This window comes from Malaclemys terrapin, chromosome 13, assembly GCF_027887155.1.
Source record: "Malaclemys terrapin pileata isolate rMalTer1 chromosome 13, rMalTer1.hap1, whole genome shotgun sequence".
In the NCBI taxonomy this organism is placed as follows: domain Eukaryota; kingdom Metazoa; phylum Chordata; order Testudines; family Emydidae; genus Malaclemys; species Malaclemys terrapin.
The window spans coordinates 35,884,876-35,902,697 of record NC_071517.1 but is presented as its reverse complement, the minus strand read 5'-3'; the positions used below and the strand labels follow the sequence as shown (position 1 = coordinate 35,902,697).

Genomic DNA, 17,822 nt, shown 5'->3' with positions numbered 1-17,822 from the left:
TGGGCGAATAATAGATTTTTCTTTTCACTGGCAATTTTGAAAAAAAATGGAAAAAAATAATTGTGGGTCAAACTGAAAATGATATTTTTTTCCAAATTTCAGGTGAATCAAAAGTCAAAAACAATTTTGTATCAGGTTTCATTTTGACAACATCTAAACATTTTGTTTCAATGTAGACCACGTTTTAAGTAAAATTAAGGAAAATTTAAAAAAAAAATTGTTTTGTACTAGAAAATCAAAATGTTTCATTCCAAAAACATCAATTGTTTTACACTTCAACTGACAATGTCACTTTCTCTATTAGTTTGTTTTTACTTCTCCATCTACCTGTTAGTTTGTATTAGTTCTGTGTATCTCTCTCACTCTCTGAATCTTGTATCTATCTATCAGTTTGTGTCTAGTTCTCAGTTTTTTGTTTCTTCTGTCTATTAAATTGCTGAAAGGGGACTTGTGGAACAGGCACTCCTCATTAATTGAAGCTGAGTGGTTAGGGCACTTGCCTGGCCTGTGACAGACTCAGGTTCAATCTCTCCCTCTGACTAATGATGAGAAGGGATTTGAATTTCCAACATACAGGAGAGTGCCTGAGCCGCTAGGCTATGGCTGTTCTGAAATGAGACTGTCTCAGTCTCTCCTGTTGAAGCTGCTCCACTTTGTATCAAGAATTAAATAGTCATGGGAGCAGGGACTTGAACTTGGCTCTTCCAGACACCAGGTGAGTGCCCCACGTACCACGCTGGATAATCACTCTCACGCCTCTACCCTGGCGCAATGACTCTCCATTGTCATTTGCAACAGTCATCCTGATGGCAATGGAGAGTCACTGGGACAGAAGGTGAGATGCAGTCTTACGTAGTCATTAGAGGAGGGGACTGGCAGCCATGACACCTCATGTGTGTTCTTAGCTCTGAGAGGGAGTTGAGTCCAGTGTGCAGAGCCAGAACTCCTGGCCTGTATTTCCAGCTCTGGGAGGGGTGTTGGATTTAGTGGGTTAGAACACTGGGCGAACTGGGAGTCAGGACTCCTGGGTTCTCTTCCAAGATCTGGGAAGGTGTTTAGTTGAGTGGTTAGAGAAGCAGGAACGGAGCCGTATTCAGTACTCGAGTTTCTGTGTATTTATGGCTGGGTTTGGTCACCTCCATGCAAAAAGCTGCTCCCGTTTAGAGCAGTATAAATTGGGAGTAATTCCATGGCATGCAGTGAAATTACCCCACATGCACAGCATGTCCCTGACAGCAGAATCTGGCCAGACAGACCCCCGCAATTCCCCTCGGAAAACTGAGGATAGTAACACTTATACACCGTTATTCAGAGTTCACCCACCTCTGGGTAACAGAGGTATACAAATTTCTCAAAACAATTGTTCCAATTTCTCCACTTCATTACCCTTGTGTAAATTATGAGTAACCGCTGTGGAGTCCATTGAGCTGATTCTATTTTCTCTCAACCCAGTGTAAAAGAGGAGTAACTCCATTGGAGTCACTGGGGCTGTTTTCTCCATCCTCATTCCCATATTACACCAATCTTCACAAGCTAAGGGTCTGACTCAAGGAAATTAAGGTGGTTTTCACAAAAGGAGAGTTATTTTAATGATCTAATCCTGTCCTTTTCTCTTTTCTCTCTCTCTGCAACCATCACACGATGTCCTGAGAAAGAAAATGTCCAACCGAACCACCGTGACCGAGTTCCTTCTCCTCGGACTCTCTGATGTTCAGGAGCTGCAGATTTTGCACTTTGTGCTGGTTCTTGTGATTTACCTGGTAGCCCTGGTGGGGAATCTTCTTATCTTCATGGCCATAGCCTTTGACCACCACCTTCACACCCCCATGTACTTCTTCCTGATGAATCTGTCCATCATAGACCTTGGCTCCATCTCTGTCACCGTTCCCAAATCCATGGCAAACTCCATCATGAACACCAAGGCTATTTCCTATGCTGGATGTGTTGCCCAAGTCTTTTTCCTCTTCTTCTTTTTGGGAGCAGATTTTTCCCTTCTCACCAGCATTGCGTACGACCGATATGTCGCCATCTGCCAACCACTGCACTATGAGAGAATGATGAACAGCAGAACTTGTGTCCAAATGGCAGCTGGTGCCTGGATCAGTGGGATTCTCAACTCTGTACTACACACTGGGAACACGTTTGCATTGACCTTCTGTGGAGGCAACATAGTGGATCAGTTCTTCTGTGAGATCCCCCAGCTACTCAAGCTCTCCTGCTCTGACTCTTATCTTAGTGAAGTTGGGGTTCTTGCATTTGGTGCGTGTTTATTCTTAGGCTGCTTTGTTTTTATGATTGTTTCATATGTTCAGATCTTCAAATCAGTGCTCAGAATCCCCTCTGAGCAGGGCCGGCATAAAGCCTTCTCCACCTGCCTTCCTCATCTCACTGTGGTCTCCTTGGTTGTTTTCACTGGGGCCTTTGCCTACCTAAAACACACCTCCAGCTCCCCATATGCTCTGGATCTTGTGGTGGCAGTTCTCTATTCCGTATTGCCACCAATCATGAATCCAATTGTCTACAGCCTGAGGAACAAGAAGATGAAAGCTGTCCTGAGAAGACTGACTGGGTGTAGGTAATTCACCAAGAATTAATTTTTTATGTCTTTCCTAATTAAAGTTTGCTCACATAGTATCTTTTCATTAATGTCAGTTATTTCCATGACCACACAGCTTGAACACAAACAGGTCTGATTCTGATCTCAGTTACATCAATGCAAATCCAGATTAACTCCATTGATGTCACTGACACTTCAGTGATTTACACCAGGAGAAAATCTGGTCCAGTCGTGGAGTTAAATGGGCGTAAATTGTGTGCACAAGAGGAATCAGACTTTCTTTCTGTGCCAAAACAATATCCGTTACACTGCTTAGCCACATGCACCCATTCCATGGCCACTGAAAACAATGATTGGAGTTGTCTTGCTTGTGTGCATAAATCAGGAGTGGCTTTGTTGGAACCAAAGGAGTCAGACTGGTGTAAGACTAGGGTAGGTGAAAAGAGATTTCGGGTAGATCTGCAACACATCAGTGTAGTTCCATTGACTCTGGTGGCACTAAAGCAATTTTCAGCATCTGTGCATCTGACCTACTGCCTCCAATGGAGCTGTGTATCCATTGCCACAAGCTTGGGACTGGGCCCATTGTCTTATAAACCACCATTTGTGGCCGAATCACTAGAGGGGGACAAGGAGCCAGACTGTGTTAGCCTGGCTCAGGTGTACATTTGGGCTTGTGAGAGATGAAGAGACTGGCTAGAAATTACAGGAGGTTTCTGACAGTCAGCGGAGTGATGTTCTGGAGCAGCCTCCGAATAGGAGTTGTGGGAGGCAAACAACTGAATTAGTTTAAAGAGAATACTGGACATTCTGGTACTTCTGGGAAAGCTGTGGCCCCACCCACCATTGTGACCTTGCATGCCTCCCTAGTTCGTGATACTGGACAAAACCATGTCTGGTTTTCTCTCAGTACCAGACAGGGGACAAGCCACATCAAACGGGGATTATCTGTTTTAAAACCAAATGAATGGCCAGCTACCTCAACCCACCATGCTCACCCCTCCCGAACAGCTTCTACACGGCTTCCTAGATACCTCCTCTACCAGAAATATGTTCCAACCAACTGAATCTCTTGCATTCTGACCCAGAGGCACTAGTGGCGGGTATATTGTACAACAGGGAACATTGTGTCTCCCTTCTGGAGTAGGTTCTAATGGAATTAAAGAAGTCCTTAGGAACTTGCGATTAACACCTCAGGACTCTTAGAAAACCACATGTCTGGTATTAGGCCAACCTCCTGTCTTTTTCCTAGACATGGCACCTCCAGGTTACATGTCAGACACATTCCCTTGGACAAGTGCGCTTGCTTTATAGGTGAAAAGAAGGACTTAGGGATTTGGACACAATTGTAAAAACAAAGCAGCTTAAGGCAAAGTACACACTAAAGGCAATAATCCCAGTTTCACTGAGATATGAGTCATAGCAAGTACATTTGTGGAGCTGGGGGATTTCACAGAAGAACTGATCCATCTCATTGTCTCCACATAAGATTATTATTTCCCGTGTGCAGTGCAGAATTGAAAACCCCACTCATCCTGGTACTGGCTGCCATTTGGACACAAGGTCTCCTGTTCTTGATCTCCTTGAATTCCACCTGTCCTCCATGTCAGGATAGGTTTTGGCTGCTTGGTTCAACTCTCACCCTGAATTTAAAGGCACTAGTCTACAAGACAAATTTTGTGGGCTATCACCTTTCCTACTTACTCAGTTTTACTATCTGGCAGCTACCCCTCTGAAACAGAAATAAGAAGGGATGCAATAGAGTGTATGGGTTTGAAATAATCGTATTATTGGACAATATTTGCATTCCCCAGTCTTTCTTAAAGCTCAGTTTCCATTTAAGGGTGGTCAGAAATTTTCTGCTTAAATTGTTTTCAAAGGAAAATTGTGTTTTCAATTAATCAAATTTTCACAGAACGTCTCAGGTATCCTCAAATATATTTCACTGATACTTCATATATATACATAGGAAAACTGAAAAGCCATGGGTTTTTTGGGTGGATATAGGCAGGAAAAAAAACAGTTTTCTGCAATTTTTAGCTGAAAATGTTTGTTTTCTCACTTGCCAAAACATGAACAATCAGAGATTTTTGGGAATTCTATGAAAGCCCAATTTTTTTTTTGATTAAAAAAAAATCTGATAGGCTCTAGATGTTTGATTGACTTGATAGCAAAGGTCTTGAACAGTTCCAAACATAATTCAAATGTATGTTCCTAAAATTAGCCCTGTATATTAATACTCTAACATATTTAATTGAAATGGCAAACTTACTGTGCTGGTCTTTCAGGAATTTTTCCCAGCTTGCAATGCATTCAAGCCTCCAGTATCAGCAATCATTGGTGATATCTATCTATCTATCTATCTATCTATCTATCTATCTATCTATCTATCTATCTATCTATCTATTCACCCACTGCCAGGATTGTTTGGTTATCCCTCTCTCTCATGCCCCCATCATTGTATTCTCCAACAGCCATTGTCGTGTCCCTTTGCTGGATGTCTTGAGTTACTGGGTCTCTCTGCAGTTCCTAGCAGACAGGGATCTACTCCACAGATGGGAGCTCCCTGCTCCCCTCCTTGGGCAGGCTTGGCTGAGAGGTGATGGACTAAACGGGATGAGGGACTGAAAGCCCCCTTCCCCCAGCTCTAGAGAGGGCCAGGCAGAGAAAGGAGGAGAGTGGGGTGGGAAGGAAGTGGTGGCTAGGGCTGGCCAAAGGAGAAAAGCAGGAGAGAATGTCTGGTGTTTGGAGGTGAGACTGAAGGAAGCGGGGGGGGGGGGGCGCGATTCCCTGGGGCTGGGGTCATATCAGAGGAGTGGGGCTGAGCAGAGAAGGGGACTGGTGAGCAGAGGGGTTCAGCAGGGATCTCTGAGGAAGCTGAGTCAGGAACATTGGGTGGGTAGTTGGCTCTGGGCCATGGGAGGGGGAATCTCAGAGAACGGGGCCCGGGAGCATTTGTGAGGTGGAGGGTTGTAAGAGGGGAGGGGGGGTGTTTGGGGGTCTGGGCTGTGTAAGTCAGAGGGAAGGAGACACCTGGGGACTAGTGTAAGAACATTCAGGGGGTGGAGGATGTGACAGAGGCTGGAGATAAAGGGCCTGAATCTCCTCTCCCTGAAACCAGACACACTCCACTGTAACACCATGGACTTACCCTGAGATGAGTGACTGGGAAGTCAGCCCTATTGATTCTGGTGGGGTTACTCCTGATTTACACCAGGATGAGTGAGAGGGAAATCAGTTGACTGCAGTGGAGTATTTCTAACTTTTCTTACAGTTGGTGCATTTTGGTGCTGATTTTATTGTGCACAGCTAGAAATCAAACCGGGACTCAGATCCTCATACCAGCGACCCCAAAGCTCAACAGAGTGCAATCCACCCACTGGGCCTCGTGGGGAAATAAAGTGACAGCATTATCAGCCACAGTGTTTAGTTCTCAGTTAGGCATGTCAGCCTTTGAAGTGGTTGGAGTCGCGCCAAACAAATTGCACTGTGCATGTGCCTGGCGAAAGTAGGAGCTGGTTGCAAGCTGTTTCTGACTCGCAGCTCCATAGCTGCTGAAAGGAGAATGTTCTGGCTAACAAACCTAGGCCCTGTGAGTTAAAATCTAACCCTGGGCAGAAATCTGTGACTAAAAGCAGGTGACATCTGCCTCTGTTGAAGGGTTTCTAATCTTGGGGAACTGTCCCTTGAGCACAGCTGAATATTGAGAAGGTGCTGAAACTATTTTTGAAATGAAAATAAATAACCCATGCACACGCTCACTGGGAGGTGGGATTATTGGGGGTGGAAGAGTTGGTGGGAAAGGGAGAGAGGTGTTTTGGGGGCCGTGAGAGGAGGGGTGATTATGGGGAGGAGGATTAATGAGAAGGGTGTATAGGAGATGGGTTGGGTGTGAGGAGATGGGAGGAGTGGGGCACTGGGAAGGGGAACATGAGGGTGAGTGACAGCAGCCTGGGGGAAAATGGGGACGGGGCTCCTGACAATCCCACATTCCCCTCCCATGTCTGTACCAATATCTGGGGGTTCCCAACCCATCTATGGGGGTCCAACCCTCCCTGCTCCCTTCACGTGATCTCAGAGGCTTTGTCCTTGCCCTTCTGGGGGGCTGAACCCGTCTCCTTAAACCCTTCCCCATGTGTGCCGGGTCTAGGGAAGCACCACCCCTTGAGGTGTGAAGATCAGAAGAGGCACATGTGCAGCGTGCACCGACAACACCATTAAACCCTGCTGGCACTGGCGTGGCTGGTACGAGGGAAACAGTTCACACCTCTCTGAGCACTTGTTTCAGGCTGTACAATCTCCCGGAGGGATTCTCACTAAACTCAGAATAGCTCATTAAGATAAACAGGCCATTTCACTGAGCCTACTATGTGGCAAATTGATGCGTCCGTCTTTGTGCTGCACTTATGAAGAGGTTCTGGGGGTGAATGTGAGGGGAACCCAGACAGGCACAGAATACTGCTCCTGTCCAGAAAAAAACATGGTGGTTCTGAACAGATCCTTTTGCTTCTCTTGTCATCCATATCCACTGCTATGTACAGCTGATGCCCAATGGGTGTCTCCAGAGATTTGTTGAAATAAATATGTGTTTGTGGCACAGACATGTGACCTACAATATCTAAGAGCCCAGTGGCACCAGACCCCCAGCATGAACGTGCCGTAGTGAAGAGGATGACAGATGACAACGTAGCGGTCATAGGCCATGACCCCCAGCAGGAGGCACTCGATCCCCCCGAAGGAGATGAAGAAGAGCATTTGAGAGAGGCAGAAAGCCCATGAGATGGACTGGTCCTGTGATAGGTAATTGGCCAACATCTTGGGCATGGTGGAGCTGGTGTAGCCAATGTCCACCACTGAAAGGTTGCCCAGGAGGAAATACATGAGTGTGTGGCGCCTGGAGTCCAGACTGATCAGCGGTAAAATGAGCACGTTGCCCATCAGGGCCACCAGGTAGATGGCTGTGAAGACCCCAAAGAGGATGAGCTGCTCCTGCAGGTTGCTGGACAGACCTAGGAGGATGAATTTGGTCACCAAGATTCTATTCTCCCCCCTCATCAGCTCCAGGAGGTCCATCTCCTACAAGCAGAGGAAGGGCAGTGGTGTGATAAGTGGATCAACAAATTCACCCTCTTTGTGAGCTCAACTGTAAAAAGCATATGAAAGTTCCTAAGTTGTCACAACAACCCACAATAACAAAGGTTGATGGGAAAAGGTGGAAAAGAGAGACAGAAAGACTGAATTAGCCCAACAGGACTAATATCCTCCTGATATCACTCAAGGTCTATGTTAAGATCATGCCTGGTAAACAAGAGAAGTGTGGGGCCGGAAATCAGTGAACCAAAATTGTGTGTTGGAAACTAGGCCTAATTGGTGGACGAAATTGCGAGGGGATGGGCTATTCCACCCATCACTCCCTTTTGGGTCCTTCAAGAAAAAGACTTTGGGGGGAAAATGAGGAAGAACAACAGAGGCTACTGGGAGCCAGATTCACCATCAGATCTGCCACACACCCCATCCCTACGACTCCAGCTCTTCGTCCTCCTGGTCCTGAGAGATGTCCTGGCCAGACCGGGCCAGAGAGAGGGACCCAGAGGACATCATCACCCCCCACCTGCTCCAGATGAATCCAAAACCCCACCCGAGATTAAATGGGATCGAACTTCAATAGAAGCATCTACGACAAAAGCAGCTCCAGCCCATCCCAGCTAACTTCTCTTTCCCTCACAAGGAAAGTTATTACCATCTCTGATACCATCTAAAAGACTGTCTGATGAAGGGGATTTTCCTTCTAAAACTCTCCCAGTTCAAGGCCAGAGGAAGGAGGGATGTTGTTCAAATGAAGCCTTATTGAATGCTTTACATTTCAAATGCGTTAGCTGCTTTTCCTCCTTTTCCTTGTCTTTGATAACAGGTTAAAGGCATGATTCATGGTGCGTTTGCCATGGCACTGAGGAGGCTGAGGTCTCTGGATACCAAACCTGTACGTTGCTTAACATGTCTAATGCTCGACAGTGACAGGGGTCTGTTAGCAACTTTGGTCCATTTATTCCATCTACATTAGTATAACCTGGTCCAGATTTTATGTACTTGAAAACTGTTATCACGTCCCCTCTCAGTCTTCTCTTCTCCAGACTAAACAAATCCAACTTTTTTTCAATCTTCCCTCATAGATCATGTTTTATAGATCTTTCATAATTTTTGTTGCTCTTCTCTGGACTTTCTCCAATTTGTCCACATCTTTTCTGAAATTTGGCAACCAGAACTGGACACAGTATTCCATTTGAGGCCTAATCAGTGTAGAGTAGAGTGGAAGAATTACTTCTCATGTCTTGCTTACTACACTCCTGCTAATACATCCCAGATTTATGTTTGCTTTTTTTGCAACAGCATTACACTGTTGACTCATATTTAGCTTGTGATACACTATGACCCCCAGATCCCTTTCCACAGTACTCCATCCTAGGCAGTCCTTTCCCATTTTCTATGTGTGCAACTGATTGTTCCTTCCTAAGTGGATTACTTTGCATTTGTCCTTATTGAATTTTATACTATTTACTTTTATACTATTTATTTCTCCAGTTTGTCAAGATGATTTTGAATTATAATCCTATCCTTCAAAGCATTTGCAACCCATCCCAGCTTGGTATTGTCTGCAAAGTTTATAACTGTACTTTCTATGGCATTATCTAAATTATTGATGAAGATATTGAACAGAACTGGACACAGAAATGATCCCTGTGGGACCCCCACTCGTTATGCCCTTCCAGCATGACTGTGAACCACTGATAACCACTCAGTGGCAGTAAACATCTCAGCTTGAGTGCATGGATCGAAATCTTTATGCCACTATGAATTGCAATGTATAGTCTTCGGCCTGGGTGATAGTAAGTATTGCTCTACTGTGTGTCCGCCAGGGGGTCACCTGAGATGTTGGAGACTCAAGCTCAAGTTTCTTCTCTATTGACTGTTTAATTATTTATTTAAAAGTTGAACATCTTCAAGAGGAGAGACTGAGAAGAACTCAACTCAGACTAACGCACAGTCCAATGTCAGGGATGTTTTCCTGTAACAGGGGAGACCAACATTCAATTTCTTTATCCTCATCAGATGGCAGCTGCGGTGAATGAATCCAGGTTTCTTACATCTTTGGTGAATGCCCTGACCACTGGGTAAGGCTTATGAGGGAGCACCCTACCACTACCATCATGGAGTTCGCCTTCTGTGGCTTTGGGCATCTTTACTTGGCTTTTTGCAAACTACCTGAAAGTCTAAACAAATTTTTTCAGGATGATACAGAATAAAACACTTCGCCTTGACATTACCAATGCATTGGCTCATTTCAAGCTCAAAACTTCTTTGACTTTTCAATCACCAAAAATTGTTTTTAAAAATGTTATTTTCAATTTAACCTGAAACTAAACATTAGTTTCAAATTTTTTTAAATAGCCAGTGAACCCCAAAAAGTTCATTATGCACACAACTCTACCCATAATGACTTGGCCAGTCAGAATCTAACAGATTAGATCTCTATTCTATTCTATTCTATTCTAAGCACTAAAAAAGATCCCATCTCTGTTGTTGCTGAAGTGCCTGATAAAATTAGGAAGAAGGATATTCTAAATGAGATGTTTATACTTCGTTGACACATTATGTCCCCAGGTGCCTGCTGAGTGTCAGTGTTGAAGTTTCAGGTCTCTGATTGTATATTGGCTGCTGACTCCTAAAGCAAACCAACTTTGATCTTTTAATCATATCTCACCAAAAAGTTGAAGTCTTTCAGTAGAGTTCATGGACAATATATGTCAAAGGTGCGCATGAAGGATCCAAAAATACAATTATCCAGTTTTAATCGTTCTCTTTGCTTCCCACCTAGAATTGACATGGAACAAAGAAGCCCTGAAGATTTCTCTCCTGCTCTAACTCCTGGCTTAGCTCTTCCATCTCAGTGCCAGAACCAAAATCCAGCGTTCATGGGATTTCATCTGCTTTGGAGGCCAGTCAAATGTCCAGTTCTTCCTCTCTGTCCCAAATAGTCTCCTTGCACCATCTCAGCACAGGAAGGAATTTTCAAAGCCTCTAATGTTTGCATGGCTAGAATAAATACATAAAGAGACTGAAACACTCTATGAAGTTTTTAATGACTCCTCTTGTGAAAGAATTCCCAAATCTCCAAAGCAGCAACTATCTCGATCAGGGGTGGGGAAACTAGGCCCCCCACATCCCCGTTTTTATCCGGTCGGCGAAAGGGGGTGGGGGTCTGGCCGCGCTCCGCTGTGGGAGCTGGGCTGCAGGTCTGGCCACGCTCTGTCCTGCGCTCCGGCCGGGGGTGTGGAGCCGACGGTCTGGCCGGGCATCTCCCGGCGTTCCAGCCGGGGGAGTGCGGCTGGGGTTTTGGACGCGTTCCGCCCGGGAATCCGGACGGGAGAGCGGGTCCAGGGGTCTGGCGCACTCCGGCCGGCGCTGCAACCAGAGTAGCGGGTCCCGGCGCTTCGGCCTCGGGAGCGGGTCCGTCAGTTTTGCTGCTCTCTGCCTGGGGCTGTGGCGGGGGAGCAGGGCCGGGGTCTGCCCGTGCTCCGACCGTCGCTGCAACCGAGGGAGTGGGGTCTGGCGCTCCAGCCGGGAGAGTTGGTAATGGGGCTTGCAGCACTCTGCCCGGCGCTCCGGCCGGGAGAGCAGGGCCATGGGGCTGGCCATGCTCCACCTGGTGCTCCGGCCTGGAGAGCGGGTCCGGAGGTCTCGCGGTGCTCAGGGGGGTGCTGCAACTGGAGCAGGGAGCGGGGTCCGGTGCGCCGACTGGGATAGAGGGGCCAGGGGTTTCGCTGCGTTCCGTCCAGGGCTGTGGCCGGAAGAGCGGGTCCGGGGGTCTGCTCATGCTCCGGCCGGTGCTGCAACCGGGAGAGCGGGGTCTGGCACTCTGGCCGGGAGAGCGGGGCCGGCGTTTTGGTACATTAGCCAGGAGGAAGCAGATTGTGAGTGTTTTTGACCACAAAGCCCATCCCTCCTGATTCGCAACCATATCCCTGGACCAGTGACAGGTGCATGTGCAGCCAAGTCATTGGAAATAAACAAGGAAGAAGCAAAGGGAAAAAAATGAAAGTGGCCATTCAGGTATCACCTTGGGCTCAGGGGCATGCTAGCCAGGAGGAAGCAGATCGATCAAAGGGGCCACTCTGGTATCACCTTGGGCTCAGGGGCATGCTCCGTACCCCCAAACCTTACCTCCCTTTTCACGGATTCACACACAAAAAGTGAAACAGCACGCCTCAATCGTCCAATAGATCAATTTGGCACATTAGCCAGGAGGAAGCTGATGGATCAAAGGGGCCACTCGGGTATCACCTTGGGCTCAGGTGTATGCTCCGTACCCCCAAACCTTACCTCCCTTTTCACGGATTCACACACAAAAAGTGAAACAGCACGCTTCAATCGTCCAATAGATCAATTTGGCACATTAGCCAGGAGGAAGCAGATCGTGAGTGTTTTCGACCACAAACCCCATCCCTCCTGATTCACAACCCCATGGACCAGGCGGTAGCATGTAGCCCAGATGGTCACGTTGCATGGCGGAAACCGCACCCAGTTGAAAAACGGGAGGGATGCTATAAGTGTAGTTACACCGTGTGGTCATACATGATGCAAACAGCTCTCACTCCCAATTCCCTACTTTGGGTGTACTGAGCATGCCCAGTAACCTTCGCTGTAGCCACTGCCCTCTCTCTGCCCTTACTTCTACTTATGATTTGCTGCCTCCTCTTTGGAGGGGTTTAAAAGGATTAAGGGGGGGGAGAAATCACAGTGGTGGGGCTGTCAGGGTCTGAGCAGGGAGCAGAAATTTACTGGCCAGGGGCGATCAAGCTACTGTAGGTAGTGGCAGAAGAGGGACTGGAGGGGAAAAATCCAGGGTCGGGGGTAGGAGCCGGGGTTAAGCCTGGTGGGGAGACGCTGCCAGACCCCGTGTGGGGACAAAAACCCCGTTTAGGGAGGGCGAGAGGGCGGAACAGTGACCCCGGGAATGAGGCACCCGCTGTGCTCGCTAATCTAAGGGTGGGGGGGGTGCAGAGGCTGTTTTCATTCTGCTCACAGGACATTGCATGTCAGCCCAGGAGCAGAGGGCAGGTTCCTGGGGCTGGGGTCTTAAAGGCACAGGCCTCCCAATTCCTAGACTGCCAAAGCTTTAGACACCGCAGCTCCTCTTTATCCTATACAAGTGTTGCAGGGCTACTTTACTGCTCCAGCCAGGAGACTGAATGCTGTGAAATATTGTACAGACACTCCCTCCCTCAAACTCTACATCACACATTTTGAATATGTAAAAGTCTCTTCTATCAGTTTCTATGTCTGTATGAAATCATTGCAGCTCCTCTCTCTAATACAACGTGCTGAGTTCCTAACTCCCTCCCAGAGCCCACATGTCCACACCCCCTCCTATACCCCAATCCCCTGCCCCAGGGCAGATCCTGCACCCTCACTCAAACTCCCCATATCCTGCAACCCTCCTGCACCCCAATTCCATCCCGGAGCCTGCACCCCAAAAAGAGCCCGATTAACCTTTTGTGGGTCCGGTGCTAAACATATTTGTATGCCCCCATGGGGGAAATGGGGACATGGGGCAGGGGGGCAGAGTCCTCAGAGCGAGGGGCTGGCTGGGGGCAATAGGAGATGGGTCATTGCATGGCAGAGACAGCCCCGCTCCACCCAGCCCAGTACAAGGGCACTGTTTACAGACCGGGACCTGCCAGACCCACACTGTCCAGCCTGGCCCTGCACTGCCATCGTGCTTCTTCCCCTTCGGGGTGGGCCCATGCTGCACCATGCTACCCCCCTGCCCAGCACCCCTCTGACTCCCTACACCCAGTGCCACACCACCCACAGACCCCCACAAATCCCCATGCCCAGTGCCCTCCCAGACCACTCCCCCACCCACTCAGTGCCCCCCAGCTAAAGACCCCCCACAGCCCTCCCACAACTGCACAGTGCCCTGCACCTCCCTGCCCAGAGCCCCCCCCCCAGATTCCCTCACTGCCCAGTGCCCCCCACTGCCCCACCACCACAACTGCACAGTGCCGCGCTCAGACCCCCCGTACTTCCCAGCTCCCCGACACACTCAGATCTCCGCCACTGCACAGCCCCCCAACACACACAGATCTTCCCACCCCCCACTGCCCAGCACCCTCCCAGACCCACTAGAGACCTCCTCTCCCACACCCTAACCCCCAGCCACAATAGCCGGCCCTGATGGGAGGTGATTGTGTCTGCCAGGCTGAGCCAGCAGCGCAGCCAGAGCTGGTCCTGGGGCAGGATAATTCCGGCCCCTCGGGAGTGGTGCAATCAGCCAGGCTGGAGCAGGAGCAAAGCCTACCCGGGCCAGGCTCCCTCAGGATCCAGCTGAGCCTCCCACACCCCTGCCACTGTCCCCTGGGACTGGCTGAGACTGGCCCAGCCTCTGCACCAGTCCCAGGTGGCTCTTCCCCCAGGGAGGCAAATGGGGCCCCATAAGTCCCAGGCAGGGGAGACAGCTCAGAGCTGGAGCAGTGCTGGGGAGCGGGGCAGATCCCTGAGACGTGACTCCTGAGATCCCACCCAGCCCACCCACACCCATTGGCCCTGTGGCCAGCAGCCCTGCTGAGCCTGCATGGTGGCCCCCAGCTGCTGGGCGATGAGCCCCCTACAGCAGTGGTGTAGCCAGGTTCTAACATCAGGGGAGCGAACACATAAAACAAGGCACCACCCGACATATCAAATTACTAATTTCATACTTTAAAATTTGTTATACATATTTATTTTGTATTTAAAATAAAAACACAAGAATGATCCAGCCACAGAAGGGTTTGCACAGCCGGCATTTTGCAGGAGAACTTTAGATTATACTTAGATATACTTTTGATTCTAGAAAGTAAATGACAGAATACAGTAATTTATAATTGTCACAGGTTTAAAAAAATACTGGCAATTTTTTCTAGTTACTAATTTCATTTTAAAATCAATCAATGAAATGCATTTTATTTATAATAGATCGTAATACTAAAGTCACCAAAAAGGCATAACAAATACAAGTTTTACGAGAATTGGTGAGCAAAGATCTCATAGCTCTTTGGGGTTGGACAAAGCAGTAATTTCCCTTAAAGTAGCTTTATTCATGGGTTTTTTAAAAAACAGAAGACATCTCTATGACACAGGTTGGCAGTATAACATTTTTGAAACACTGAGTACTGATAACCCTAGACCTGTCTGCCCTTACTTTCTGCAGAACCTTTCCTATCTGGAGGAAGGGTGGAAAGGCATAGAACAGTTGTCCTGACCACCAGAGGAGGAATGCGTCCGAGATCGCCTCCCTTTCTGCCCCTGCCCTGAAGCAGAACTGGGGGCAGCGCCTGTTCTGGGCGGTAGCGAAGAGGTCGACCCAAGGAGCTCCCCACTCTTGGAAGAGCTGATGAGTGACCTTCCAGTGGAGTGACCACTCGTATTGGTGGGAAAACACCCTGCTGAGGTGATCGGCTCGCACATTATGTGCAGCGGGTAGGTAGAAGGCCCATAGGAAGATATCGTGGGCTATACAAAATTCACAGAGGTACAGGGCTTCCTGGCACAGGGCCGAGGAGCAATGTCCCCCTGCCTGTTGATGTAATACATCACAGACATGTTGTCCGTGAGGATTCTGACCGCCTTCCCGCGAAGGTGCAAAGTGAACGCTATGCACACCAGGCATACTGCCCTGAGCTCCCTGACGTTTATGTGCAGAGACAATTCCAAGGTCTACCACCTGCCTTGGGTTTGAATGTGACCTATATGGGATCCCCAGCTCAGGTTCAAGGCATCCGACACCAAGTGTCCTGGAAGGGGATCCCATTTAGCATATTGCTCGGGAGGTACCACCATTGCAGCGAGGCCATCACGTTGGGTGGCATCGTGACTACCTTGTCCATGCTGTCCCTGGACTGGGAATACTGGGAGGCCAACCAGAGTTGGAGGGTCCTCATTCTGAGTCTGGCATGTTGCACCATGGACGTGCATGCTGTCATGTGACCCAGGAGTTGAAGGCATACCCTTGCTGTCGTCACAGGGAAGGTCATGACTGAGGCTAGGAAACTTTTGAGTGTCTCGAATCTGTCCCGGGGAAGAGAGGCTGTGGCCTCTATGGAGTCTAGCAGAGCCCCTATCAAGTGTACGCGCTGGGCTGGTACCAACGTGGACTTGGCCTCATTCACCACAAGGCCCAGACCCGCGCACACGGACAGCAGGAATTGCATCTGGGCCTGCACCTGGGACTGAGAGCTGCCCTTGAGGAGCCAATCATCCAGGTAAGGGAAAATTTGCAGCCCGTTCCTCCGGAGGTGGGCTGCCACCACTGCCATGCATTTGGTAAAAACCCTGGGGGCCGTGGAAAGGCCGAAGGGGAGGACCACAAACTGGCAATGGTCCCACCATACCAGGAAGTGGAGGAAGCACCTGTGACCCTCGAAAATATGGGTGTGTAAATACGCATCCTGGAGGTCCAGGGACGCAAACCAATCCCCAGGGTCTAAGGAGGGGATGATGTAGGTCAGAGATACCATGCGGAACTTGTAGCGGACCATAAACCTGTTGAGGTTCCGCAGGTCGAGGATGGGCCTGAGCCCGCCTTTTACCTTTGGGATCAGGAAGTACCGGGAGTAAAATCCTTTGCCCTGAAATTCCGCTGGTACCCTCCCCACCGCACCCAGGTTGAGAAGGTGCGCCACCACTTGGTTTAGGAGGGCGGCATGTTCCCGGTCCCCGAGGTCCTCCCTGGATGGGGGGTAGTGGATGGGGGGTGAAGTGAACTGCAACGTGTAGCCCTGGAAATCGTGCTGAGGACCCACTGGTCTGACGTTTTACGGCACCGCTGCACTGGGAAGGCAGATAAACGGTTGCAGAACACAAACTTTATTAACTGGGGGGCATCTGTGACAACAGGCCCGGTGGCACCCCACAAAGAGTCAAAATGGTCTCTTCCCCCGCCTCTTGCCCTTTGACGGGCTTGGTTGTGGGGCTGAGCGGCACTGATGCTGAGACCTGCGTCTCTACTCCCTTGGTCACTTAGGAGAGGGTTCATATCTACCCCTAGCGGGGGGAGCAGAGGTCTGCAGCTCAGGTTTGTCCTTCGCTGGAGGGACATATAGGCCCAGAGTTTGCAGGGTAGTATGGGAGTCTTTCATCCCATGCAGGCGAACATCAGTTTGGTCCGCAAACAGTGCTTTCCCATTGAAGGGAAGGTCCTGCTTCAGAGACTGAGACTCTGCAGACAGACCAGACAGAAGAAGCCACGATGCCCTTCGCATGAATACGGCAGACACCATAGAACGGGCTGCCGTGTCCGTCACGTCCGAGGCGGCTTGGAGGGTTGCTTTCACCACTGCTGCCCCTTCCTCCACCAGAGCCTTGAACTCTTTTTTGTCCCACTCCGGGAGAAGAGGCTTGAACTTCGTTAGAGACCCCCAGAAGTTAAAATCATAGTGGCTCAACAGGGTTTGGTGATTCATAGATTCATAGATTCTAGGACTGGAAGGGACCTCGAGAGGTCATCGAGTCCAGTCCCCTGCCCACATGGCAGGACCAAATACCGTCTAGACCATCCCTGATAAACATTTATCTAACCTACTCTTAAATATCTCCAGAGATGGAGATTTCACAACCTCCCTAGGCAATTTATCCCAGTGTTTAACCACCCTGACAGTTAGGAATTTTTTTCTAATGTCCAACCTAAACCTCCCTTGCTGCAGTTTAAGCCCATTGCTTCTTGTACTATCCTTAGAGTCTAAGGTGAACAAGTTTTCTCCCTCCTCCTTATGACACCCTTTTAGATACCTGATAACTTCTATCATGTCCCCTCTCAGTCTTCTCTTTTCCAAACTAAACAAATCCAATTCTTTCAGCCTTCCTTCATAGGTCATATTCTAAGACCTTTAATCATTCTTGTTGCTCTTCTCTAGACCCTCTCCAATTTCTCCACATCTTTCTTGGCCACCCAAAGTTGAAAGCTTGCAGAAGAATAAACTTTCCTGCCAAAAGAATCAAGTCTCTTGGTGTCTTTGTCCTTGGGGGTGAAGGCTGGCCGTGACGTTCCCGATGGTTGACTGACTCCACCACCAGGGAGTTAGGTGTCGGGTGGGAGTACAGGTACTCGTGTCCCTTAGCCAAAACAAAGTACTTTTTTTCTGCTTTCTTGGAGATGGGCACCAAGAAAGCTGGGATCTGCCACAGGGCAGTCGATATGTTGGCCCCACCTTGGTGAAAGAGTAAGGCCACA

General features: G+C 48.9%; 1 protein-coding gene across 1 annotated transcript; it reads left to right on the top strand.

Annotated features, from left to right (window-relative positions):
* Positions 1-1,658: 1,658 nt before the first annotated feature.
* LOC128847987 (olfactory receptor 14A16-like) lies at positions 1,659-2,579 on the top strand. The gene has a single exon (XM_054047702.1). It carries the CDS (start codon positions 1,659-1,661, stop codon positions 2,577-2,579), a length of 921 nt encoding a protein of 306 aa, XP_053903677.1.
* Positions 2,580-17,822: the final 15,243 nt, after the last annotated feature.